Here is a 12,091-nt window from a genome sequence, read left to right on the forward strand (position 1 = left end):
GCTCGAACCCACGAACCGCGAGATCATGACCTAAGCGAAAGTCGGACGCTTAACCGACTAAGCCACCCAGGCGCCCCTATTTTTATTTATTTTTTTTAAAGGTTATTTTTTTTAAATATTTTTATTTATTTCTAGGATAGAGAGAGAGAGACAGCGTGAGCAGGGGAGGGTCAGAGAGAGAGGGAGACACAGACTCTGAAATAGGCTCCAGGCTCCGAGCTGGCAGTCAGCACAGAGCCCGACGCGGGGCTCGAACCCACGAACCGCGAGATCATGACCTAAGCGAAAGTCGGACGCTTAACCGACTAAGCCACCCAGGAGCCCCTCACAATGATTTTTTAAAATCATGATCTAGGGGCACCTGGGTGGTTCAGTCGGTTGAGCTTCCAACTTAGGCTCAGGTCATGATCTCAAGGTTTGTGATTTGTGAGTTAGAGTCCCATGTTGGGCTCTGTGCTGACAGCTCAGAGCCTGGAGCCTGCTCCGAATTCTGTGTCTCCCTTTCTCTCTGCTCCTCCCCTGCTGACGCTCTCTCTCTCTCCTTCAATTAAAAAAATTAAAATCATGATCTAATATAAACCAATTTCATAATCTCATTTAACCCCTGACATAAAATGGGATACTACTCTTTAGTGAAACAGGAATATTTGCAAGGGAGAATGGAGGAGATCTTTGAGTTAATACGGACTTTTGAGATAATTCAGATATTTCCAGTGACAGAAAATTGAGGCCTATTTCCAGGTCACAAAGTTATTTAAAGGACAGGCCTGATACTCATGTAGCCAGGTCTGTCTACTGACTCCTACTAGCTTAATGCTCCTTTCATCACAAATGCACTGAAGCATATGTGGTCTCTCCATCTTAACCAGCATTTGTGAGATTGTTCTTTATATTTAAACAAGTTACTTACCCGAATCTGAAAATGCTAAAGACGGTGACCTTTTTAAACAGGTCCCTCCTTTCAATGGAGGGCTGAAGCCAGTATTTTCTAAAGGGGAACTCTCATTTTTTGATATTCCCACCTCACCTCCAAAAATATTTAAGTCTAGAAGGGAGAAAAACAATCAATTCCCCTTTTATGAGAAAGAATTAATATTTATTATAAAGAAGCTACTGGGTCTTGCAAATTTCAGCATTACAGTTCAAGATATCCCACTATTAGTCCTCAATTAAACCACAGGTATGCTAGCTTTAGAATATTATCGGTTCAAAAACACACCAAAAGTTAAATTCCACTTACTTTCAGATGTCATTTTCTCAGTTCCTGTATGTTTCATTCGCTCCCAGGAATTCTGTTCCTTTTTTTCACAATCTTTAATGTCATAAAGTTCTTTTCCCTCTTTTCTCTTTTGTCTCATCTTGTCATAAGTAGATTTTGAAATAGAAACTTTAATCTGAATGAAAAAGTTGAAATATTTGAAAGTATTCAGGGAGTTTGACATTTAAATAAATATCTTCATCTCAGACAACTATATATGGACATTAAATATCTATATGTAAAAAATAAAATACACATTTCTTAGTCCTTATTTCAGGAATTCTAATATTGCACAGAATTACGTGGTGCTAATACTATAACAAAATTTGTGCCTGAGGATACCAGTCTGTTACTCACTGAGTATCCTAGAAAATTGTTGAATATGTACATATATAAGGTACATTTTACACACACACACACACACACACATATGTATTACGTACTACATATATTATACAAATAAAGTAAACAGAATGAGAATATTTGCTAGGAAAGATGAATAATCCATCAATTAAGTGATTAAGGATCACAGGACATCTGGGTGGCTCAGTTAGTTTAGCATCTGACTCTCAATTTCAACTCATCTTATGATTTCACGCTTTGTGAGATCAAGCCCCATGTCAGGGATTGTCTCTCCCTCTCTCTCTGTCCCTGCCCTGTTCACACGCACTCTCTTAAATAAATAAACTTTTTAAAAAATGTCTATTTTTGATAGAGAGAGCACGTGCGTGTGCAAGGGAGGGGGAGAAAGAAAGAGGAAGATAGATGATCTGAAGCAGGCTCTGTGCTGACAGCAGAGAGCCCAATGCAGGGCTTGAACCCACAAATGGCAAGATCATGACCCGAGGTGATGTCAGATACTTAACTGATTGAGCCACCCAGGTGCCCTGTCAAAATAAATACATAAACTTAAAATAAATAAATAAATGATTAAGGATCAGAAATTTCTATCATACTGAGATTTTAAAAGTTTTAATCCAAACACTTTCACCTCCCCAAATCTGATGATATAGGTTTGAATTTATCCTAATATCTGTAAGTAACCTTACATCCTTTTCATTCTCCACATCAACGTATGATGGAATACTTTGGTGGACTGCTCTTCCATAAATCCCTGATGGTGGTTCAATGCTTTGTTTAACTGAAAACATATCTCCATTTTCCACAGAAGATATCACTGATTGGCTGCAGGCTGCTGGTGCTGAATTTGGACTTCCAAAGACACCTGAAATTAACCAACCATCCAATTGTCATTAAGTATCTATGTGATGTCATTCTAATAACAAAGTATAAGACAAGGCTCTTAACTTTGAGAAGTAAACATTACAGTTAATAAGAAAAACAGGTTAAATAATCATAAATATAGGGGAGCCAGGCTGGCTCAGTCAGAAAAGCATCCAACTCTTAATCTCAATCAGGGTTATGAGTTTGAGCTCCACATTGGGTGTAGAGATTATTTAAATAAATAAAATGTAGAAATATATATAAACAAATACCCTGGGAGGACAACCATATAAGAGGTATCAGTAGACATTTCACATATTAAATGAGAACTGCATGCTGTAATGAATTCACATGAAGGAAAGGTTGGTATGAACTGGGTGTTTAAAATAATTTCAAGGAGCAACGATTTGAACCGGGATTGGAAGATACAATGGAGAGGGACAGATAAGTGAAGAAGGAAGGGAGGACATCCTATGAGATGGGAATGTCATGAACAGAGCTGGACGAGTATGGAATATGTATGTGGAGTGAATAACTTTGGTTGGGCACAAGGCAAATGAAAGAATACTGGAAACTAAGTTTTCAAGGGTAAGTTGAAAGCCTTAAATTAACTTAATGAGATTCTATCAAGCAAACAGTTAGGAAAGCTTTCCAACCATTTCATTCTATTTCATTGTGTTTACCAATAATAAGATGTGCACTCTCCATGTCTATCCTTACATTCTAGCTTTTTGATTAAAAGAGAAACTAGTTGAGGTATGTTAACTTAATGGGGGAATCCTTTTCTCACTTTAAATACTTTATATTTTTGTTTGTCAATTATACCTCAATAAAGCTAAAACAAATCAGTTTTGTTGTTGTTGTTTTTTAAAGGAGTCAGAAGTTTATTGAATACACTGCAAAGCAGCAGCAGGAAGGGTAGCAGAGAAGAGAGTCTCTGCCAAAAAAGAGTTTATTTGCAAATATGTTATTTAAAACTCCCCTAATCCCCCTAAAATATATACCAAATCTTAATTCTGGTCTAAACTCTGTATGGAAAATAATAAAATTACATTAATTACTAAGCTGAAAAATAAGGAGTCATTTGAACTTAAACTATGATAAAACTATCGTAGCTATCCTAAAAGTGTCTTAGAAGTACCTAAACTGCAGCTGTCCCTTAATACATCTCTCTGAAAATTGCTGACATGAGTTCTTGCAGTTTTGCTAGACAGAAATGTAAAACTAAGTACTCACTTCTAATTCTCTCAATTTAATAATCTTTTAAAAAGTAAGTTTTAATCCACACTTGAATCACACTCTTCTCTAGTCTTTAATGATACCCTTTGCTTATGTGTGAAGAGTACATACGATTAACAAGCTAAATAACTTTGAAATACCTTTTCCAACAACTACTACTGAGTCTTCTGGTAAGGTATTTGTGGATGTGAAGTCAAAACTGGGAATTTGCTGTAAATTTGATGATGGCCCTGAAAATGCTAAAAAAACAAACAAAAAAACCATATTTTAAAATTTTTCTTATATTTTAGAATATTGTAACATGGCCTTTTAAAACAAAATTAATTTCATATACAGATTTTACAATTTATTTATTCACTTACTTATTAGTTCAATAAATACTTAAAATTAAAATACCTACTATGGGCTAGGCAGTAGAGAGAAAAGAAACCTTCCTTCCTTTAAGGAGTTTACACATTTCAGGGTTAAGAATAAGAAAGATGTACAAGAAAATAATCACAGCATGATAATCGAGCAACAAAGGGATAACCATGAAGGAAGCCTCTAACTCCTGAAAACAGACTAAGTCAATCTCACAGCATTCTGTAATTTTCTAGATTATCTTTCACTGTGGTTTGTGATAATGTACTTATTCTCTTTACTACTAGACTATAAGCTCTATGGAAATAGAACCTATATTGAATTTTGATTATCATTGCCTATTAGTATGGCACATAGTAGGTATTCAGTGAATATATGTTAGATGATTGTTACAAGGCAGAAAAAAATGAAAAGCAAAACATAATTTGGGGTCAACTAATAGAAACAATAGGTAGCTTCAAAAAATGTTTAGTGACAAAGGAAAGCAAATCTCAGTAAATGGAACAATTTGCTCAATAATAGTCCAAAAACATAAAATCTATAGTCTGTCAAGAGATAACTGAATAATTAGACAAATCTCATGATGAAAGATATAAAGAACATGTTATCTTTAAGTAGTTTAACTTCGTTTATCAAAAATGCTGATGTAACTAGTCATTTTTTTTTTTTTTTTTTTTTCTGGGGGAGAGAGAGGGGGAGGGGGGGGGGGGGGGANAATGCTGATGTAAATATTCATTTTTTTTTTTTTTTTTATTTCTAGGAGAGAGAGAGAGAGAGCGTGAGCAGGGGAGGGTCAGAGAGAGAGGGAGACACAGACTCCGAAATAGGCTCCAGGCTCTGAGCTGGCAGTCAGCACAGAGCCTGACGCGGGGCTCGAACCCACGAACCGCGAGATCATGACCTAAGCGAAAGTCGGACGCTTAACCGACTAAGCCACCCAGGCGCCCCGTAACTAGTCATTTTTAATGTTACTTTTAGTTTTTCTATTACTTTCTCATAAACAAATGCTGAAGACATGTTGCTCAGTGAGTCTCAATTCAAAAATACAAAGAAAAAATAAATTAAGACTCTTGACATATAAACTATCCTTATATAACCTTTCTGTCACTTCTGTCTCACTCATCCAAATAGAGAAAGAGAAAACATTAACTCATAAAATCTAGTTTGCTAACACTCTAAGCATCTATCATTAATCACTTTCTCAAGTCATTAACTGGGGCTCTATATTAGTATGCCAGAAAATGGGGCAGGTTGAAAGGAACAACCAGCAAAGAAGTGGAACAGGAAGAAGAGGTTCTGAAAGCTAATCCTAAAACCATCTGAGGTTTCCTGCAAAATGAATCCATTCACATAAGCCACTCGTTGCCAATATTTCTTCTGGAAGTCTTTTTATTCCCTTCAGCACTGCACTCAATATTTACTTTAACCTGACTATCTGATGATGCAATATTTGAGTGACTGTGCCCAAGGCTACACTATTAGTTTGGGCTGGCTCATCATCATTCCATTCATTTGACATGTGACATTGAACACCATTACATGAAAAGCGTAACAGGAATATAAAGATGACAGTATCTTTCCTTTTAAATAACTTATACTACTCCAGCCTAGTAAAGTAGAGAAAGCTTTCTAAAGAAATAGGTTTTAAGCCAGTATTCAAAAAGCAGACATGATTTGAACACATCAAGATTGGAAATGGATATCTATGCCAATGCATACGCAAAAACTCAGAAAACTTCTAGTATTAAGAATGCCAGGGCATGGGGAATGAAAAAAGGAGTAAGATAATGCAAGAAAGTGAAGTTGAGGCAAGATTATTAAGAGACTTAAAAATTATGCTACAGGGCGCCTGGGTGGCTCAGTCAGTTAAGCGGCTGACTTGAGCTCTGTTCATGATCTCACAGTTCGTGGGTTTGAGCACCACATTGGCCTCTGTGCTGACAGCCAGCTCAGAGCCTGGAGCCTGCTTCAGATTCTGTGTCTCCCTCTCTCTGACCCTCCCCTGCTCACACTGTCTTTCTCTCTCTCACACACAAATAAAACATTAAAAAATTTCTATAAAAATTATGCTACAGAACAGGAAATTTATTCTGTTGGAAATAGGGAACCACTCAAGGTTTTGAGTATGGAAGAGATAGTAACTATACTTCCAAAAGATAATTCTGGAAGAGTCTGCAGCCTGGAGTAAAAACGGGATGAAATAAAACGCAAGATGTCTTATCAGGAGGCTACTGTAATTATCCAGGAAGAGGTAACAAAGGCTGAGATTAAACAGAAGAACTAGTAGGATGAGTCATTATCTGAACTTGGAGTGTAAGGAGAAGAAGACAAAGATGACTGTAAAGTTACAAATCCCCGTAACTTGGAAAACGGTAATGCTACTAATAAAATGATAACAAAAGAAGAAAAGAAGAGCAGGTCTGGAAAGGAACATAAGTTTGGTTTCTGAACATGTTTATTCTCGTTGAATGAACAGATGAGGCAGGTATTTGGTTTAGATTTGGAAGTGCGAGTGCAAAGTAATTTTCTGGCATAGAAATAACTGCTGTTCAAAAGGTATAGATATACTTAAAGACTTTTTAAAGTTTATTTAGTTATTTTTGAGAAAAAAGAACACAAGCGAGGGAGGGGCAGAGAGAGAAAGACACACAGAGAATCCAAGGCAGGCTCCAGGCTCTGAGCTGTCAGCACAGAGCCAGACATGGGGCTTGAACTCACAAACCATGAGATCATGACCCTCTGAGCCGAAGTCAGATGCTCAACTGACTGAGCCACCCAAGCACCCCAAGAGATATTTTTTTTTATTTTGCTGCCCAAAAAGGATGCCTCTAGTAGTAAATGAACATATTCAGCAATTATTTCAAAGTAACTTTTAAAAAAATTAAAAAATTATATGTTGGGGGGCACCGGGTAGCTCAGTCAGTTAAGCATGTGACTCTTGATTTAGTCTGGGGTCATGATCTCATGGTTTTGTGAGTTCAAACTTGCATAGGATCCTCTCCTTCCCTCTCTCTCTCTTTTTTTCTCTCTCAAAATAAACAAACTTAAAAAAATATATGTTAGGGTATGAGTTTCTTTTAGGAAGAAAAGTATTTTTGTACTGATTATATTTACATGATAAATATAATATGTAAGTAAATATGAAAAAAAACCCTTGTCATTTTCTTTTATAAAAACAAGAAGAAACTATCCACAAAGAAGACATATTGAAGTACATCATGGATGAAACTTAAAAATTTCCCAAAAAAATAATAAGAAGAAAAAGCTGCTAAGCAACTTCCTTTTACTCAATTTATTTCCACAAAAAATATACATGTTCTAAAATGCCTGACTGCCTGCACATACATATGATTTCAGATGAACAGAAATAACAAAAGTTGATCTTATTACAATTAGTTGCTACATGCAAAAAAAAAAAAATGACAGCTCCTTACAGTTACTAGTAGATTAAACACAAATACAGTGAATTCTAATTATTTTATTTAAATATTTATACTTTTAAAACCCACTTTCTCTTTACCCTAAGGGGAAATTTTTAAATGGAGCTATAATAAGTCTCTGAAAAAAATGGAGAGCAGTCACAGAGGAGCTACTTGCTATACTAAGTTTAAAGAAAAACAATAGAGAATGTAAATTCTTAGCAATGTTTAGTGATGACAAAAAAGCCTTTCCAGATTTGATGACAGGAAACTACATTCCTGTTTCTCCAGTTTTATTCCCTGGTTACAAGCTAAGTAGGCATCTGGGATTTATTTATTCACATGATTTATCTCCCCCATTTTAGCGGTAAAATGTCTTGTAAAAAATGTGTGTGTGTGTGTGTATGTGTGTGTATGTGTGTGTGTGTGTGTGTTTGTGTGTGTGATCTGAGGGGGTTGAGATCAGCAGAGATTCCCTAGTTTTAACCTCTTGGGTGGTCGCTTCCCAGCATTGGCTTCTCCGACAAGTTCATCAACCATACATGAACCTGTATGCTCTTCTATTTGGCAAAATTATTCAATCAATAACACATCAGAGGAGGAAAAAGAAAAATCTCAAAACTTAGAAATCTCAGTTAATTTTTATTTATTGGCATGCTTAGGGAGAATTCTGAGATATTTAATTTAGAATTTAAAGATATGTAATCTTAAAAATTAACTTGTGAAATTTACTAACCTTTTGTATGTTTATGTCTTGGGTGTTCCTTATTTTGTATTTTGAAAGCACTAGGTGAAATGTCATGGGACCTATCATCTTCAAAATCACCACATCCAAACCCATAGTTCATACGTTGACCAATTATGCTTACATTAGACGTTGTAATCTCTATAAAATAAAATGCATAAAAACATTTATTAAAAATATTACCTGTGTTTCAAGCAATAGTATAGACAGGTACATATCTCCTCTCTGAATCTATCTTGCCTCCTAGACTTTTAAAAATGTCAGTAACATAATATTAGAAATTATAACATTATAGTAATTTAAAGGCTTTTATCTTATTTTAAGTTTTATAATACTTTTTACTAGCAGTAAAAAACATTTATTATAATCTATATCTAAAACATTTTATAAAACATGTTTTAAAATTACAACCATTTAAAAATTATAATGAAATACAAAATTCAGTGCTTGAAAAANCCTATATATATATTTAAAATATGACAAACATTTAGTGTTTAAGTGACATTTAAAACTTTATAGCAAAAAGAGAAAAATTTATTTGTATTTTCTATTTCAATTAGCAATAATTGCACCTCAGATAAACCTCATTGGCTACAACACTGCCACTGCGCAAAGCTTGTATTTTCTATTTCAATTCTAGTCAGTTACCAATACAGTAAAATTGATTTCAGGTGTAGAATTTAGAGATTCATCACTTACATACAACACCCAGAGCTCATCATGACAAGCACCCTCCTTTATACCCAACACCCAACCAGCCCATCCCTGCCCAGCTCCCTCCATCAACCATCAGTTTGTTCTCTACAGTTAAGATTCTGTTATTCTGTTATTCCTTCTCTTGCAAAAAGAAGCTTTTTTTAATCTAGAATTTGTAAGCTATATCCTGAGAGACATTTTCTATCTCTTTTCTCCTACTCTGTGTACTGGGTCAGTACTGGTCTGGCTGGCGAAGCAACACACTACACAGTGACTAAACTCAGAATCTGGAATCATGCTTCCTGGCTTTAAATCATAGCACTGCCACTTAAACCACTGACAGAACCTGGGCAAGACACTTCATCTCATTTGTAAAATGGGGATAATAGTATTACTTCTTCCAGGATGGTTGTAAGGATTAAGTGAAGAAAATATATGCTAAAGGCTTAGCATAATGCCTAGCATAATGTTATATTCCTAATTAAAAATAAAATCAAAACCCTAACATGGGTGTCCTTTCAACAAATACCAAAAATTTTAATCTACATTTTAATGTTTAAACAGATTACCCTAAAATAATACTTTGAAGCTGTTAAAACTACAAAATATGTACTAATGGAAAATCCTACACAACAGACATCTGAGTCACCATTCATTTTAATATATATAGCTCCTACAAATACCATTAATTAGGAATAACAAAATACAAGTTGTTGTTAATATTGTTGTGGGTTTTTTAATAAAAACAGGATTGTGGGGAAAGGCGTAGCTGTTGGCAAATGGGCTACAGAAGACTGAAGAGTAAAAAGCACTAATTTAGTTTTCAGAGAGTCAAAAAATATCTGGTGTTAAATGATAGAGAACTTCTGGGAGTAACATGGATATCTTTCTCTTCTTAGTTTTTTATTTTTATTTTTTAAAGAGAGAGCACACGAGCAGGGGAGAGGAGTGTGGGGGGGACAGAGAAAGAGAGAGACAGAGAGAGAATCTTAAGCAGGTTCCATGCTCAGTTGAGCTGGAAGCAGGGGCTGGATCCTAGAATCCCAGGATCAGGACTGAAATCAAGAGTCGGATGCTCCAACGACTGAGCCACCCAGGTACCCCATATACTCTTCTTAGTTTTGAAACTTAATTCAAAAGTTAGCCTTGTAAAGATACTGGCTTTGGGTGCTAATGCTTTTTGTTAATAATAGGAATTACTAATCTGATGCTATAGAAAAAAAGTTTACCAAAACATCATTCAGTAAATTTAGCACAAGGTGCTATAATAGGTAGTAGTGGATTCTATGTGGAAATATTTATTGGAAATTATGATGTAAAGACAAATTGGATTTAAAGTTTTTACATATTTTTGGTTTTGTTTTCAGGTAGTCTTTATTCTGAGCATTATCATTTTTATGCTTTACCGTTTAAACAATAAACTTGTAAACTTGATAAACTCATAAACATTTGATTACTGAAAACAAAACCCTATCCCACAAAAACAAAACATGTAAACTCAAGTTTATAAAATCCTAAACCATTAGCAACTTTTTGAGAACATATTAAATTTAACCAAAACTATCTCACAGTGAATTCAATAGGAGAGATTTAAAAACATGATCACAGAAATACTTATTTGTTTAAAAATACAGATTTCTAACTCTGAAAGCTGATTCATTAGTTGTGAAGTGGGGTCCCAGAATTTGTGTTACAAGCAGCCCTGATGGTTCATAGGACAAGGCAAATTTGAGAAATACTAAATATTAGACTCTTTTGGCAAACACTGAGTATTACATACAGAAGTAGGTACTGTTTTAAGGCTTTTTTCATTCCACTAACTTAAATGACTTACTGGGTCAGAGGGAAACTCAAATCTAGGTTTTCTAAATTATTTATTTATTTTTTTATTAAAAAATCTTTTTAATGTTTGAGAGAGAGCGTGAGCGGGGGAGGGGCAGAGAGAGAGAATTCCAAGCAGGCTCTGCACTGTTAGTGCAAACCTCAGATCTCAGAAATCGTGAGATCACGACCTGACTTGAAATCAAGAGCCAGATGCCTTGGGGCACCTGGGTGGTTCAGTCAGTTAAGCGTCCGACTTCAGCTCAGATCATGATCTCACAGTTTGAGTTCGAGCCCCACATGGGGCTCTGTGTTGACAGCTCAGAGCNTTGAGCCACCCAGGCACCTCTTCTAAATACTTTCTAACTCCACAGATATGCTACCAAAAGGGCTCCATTTTTAGAAACTAGATACAACCCACCAATAACTTATACAAATATTTGTAAAGTTATGAATAACTTACTATGATAATCAACCTTAAAAAAAGATTAAAGAATAAGTTTGTTATATTTCTTTGTGTCTTCTCCTTTAAGGGAACAAATACCAAATATCTACTATGCATTAGGTGCTTTATTATTTTTTTAAGTGTAGTTATTTATTTTGAGAGAGAGAGAGAAAGAGAGATAGTCCAGGAGGGGTTGAGAGAAAGGGAGAGAGAGAATCCCAAGCAGACCCTGCACTGTTAGTACAGAGCTCGATGTGGGGCTCAAAGTCACAAACTGTGAGATCATGACCTAAGCCTAAACCAAGAGTCAGATGCTTAACTGACTGAGCCACCCAGGCACCCCACTAGGTGCTTTATATATGTATCTTATATATTTAAATGTTCACTACCCTTTCTCAAAGTTTACATTACCAGATGAGAGAAATGAGTTTCAAAGCAGTTAAATAGCTTGCCCAGCTCATGAATATGGTCAAACTGGGATTCCAGATGGGGTCTTTCAGACTCCAAAGCACATTTTCATGGTCTTCCTGTACCTACTAGATTAACTAACTTTGTGGAACACTAGCTTTGTGGAAGACGGCATACCAGACATGCATGGTTGAATTAGACATTCACAATTATGAAGGCACTTGGTAGAGAATCAGAAGTAAATAATTTCTGGGGATCTAAGAATCTGAGAGTCCAAAAAAGTAAAATAATGGCAATACAACTATTAAGATGTCAGTGCAAAATGTAATGACATCACAAAAGAGGTAATACTTAATTTTGTTTGTGAACGGGAACGGCTTCCAGAGAAAGCAACTGAGCTGTTTTCACAGCTGAATGGGGTGTGGTATGGATTCCACATTTCACTTAGAAGAAATAGTACATGCAAAAAGAGAAGA

The 12,091-nt window shown here is 35.6% G+C and overlaps 1 protein-coding gene and 1 pseudogene across 4 annotated transcripts in view; both read right to left on the minus strand.

Annotated features, from left to right (window-relative positions):
- The window catches only part of TOGARAM1 (TOG array regulator of axonemal microtubules 1), an 88,821-nt gene that overhangs the window by 34,239 nt on the left and 42,491 nt on the right, over positions 1-12,091 (minus strand). For 3 of the 4 annotated variants that reach the window (XM_077761286.1, XM_077761288.1, XM_077761285.1), the window contains exons 8-11: positions 8,237-8,386; positions 3,862-3,960; positions 2,308-2,483; positions 1,241-1,394 (exon numbers count right to left, since the gene is read on the minus strand). In XM_077761286.1, the coding sequence (XP_077617412.1) occupies positions 1,241-1,394; positions 2,308-2,483; positions 3,862-3,960; positions 8,237-8,386 (579 nt within the window). The remainder of the gene's footprint in view (positions 1-1,240; positions 1,395-2,307; positions 2,484-3,861; positions 3,961-8,236; positions 8,387-12,091) is intronic. The other variant, XM_077761289.1, reaches the window with a different exon arrangement.
- LOC144229297 (U4 spliceosomal RNA) lies at positions 8,757-8,862 on the minus strand (annotated as a pseudogene).

Source organism: Crocuta crocuta, unplaced genomic scaffold, assembly GCF_008692635.1.
Source record: "Crocuta crocuta isolate KB4526 unplaced genomic scaffold, BGI_CrCroc_1.0 scaffold163, whole genome shotgun sequence".
Lineage (NCBI taxonomy): Eukaryota > Metazoa > Chordata > Mammalia > Carnivora > Hyaenidae > Crocuta > Crocuta crocuta.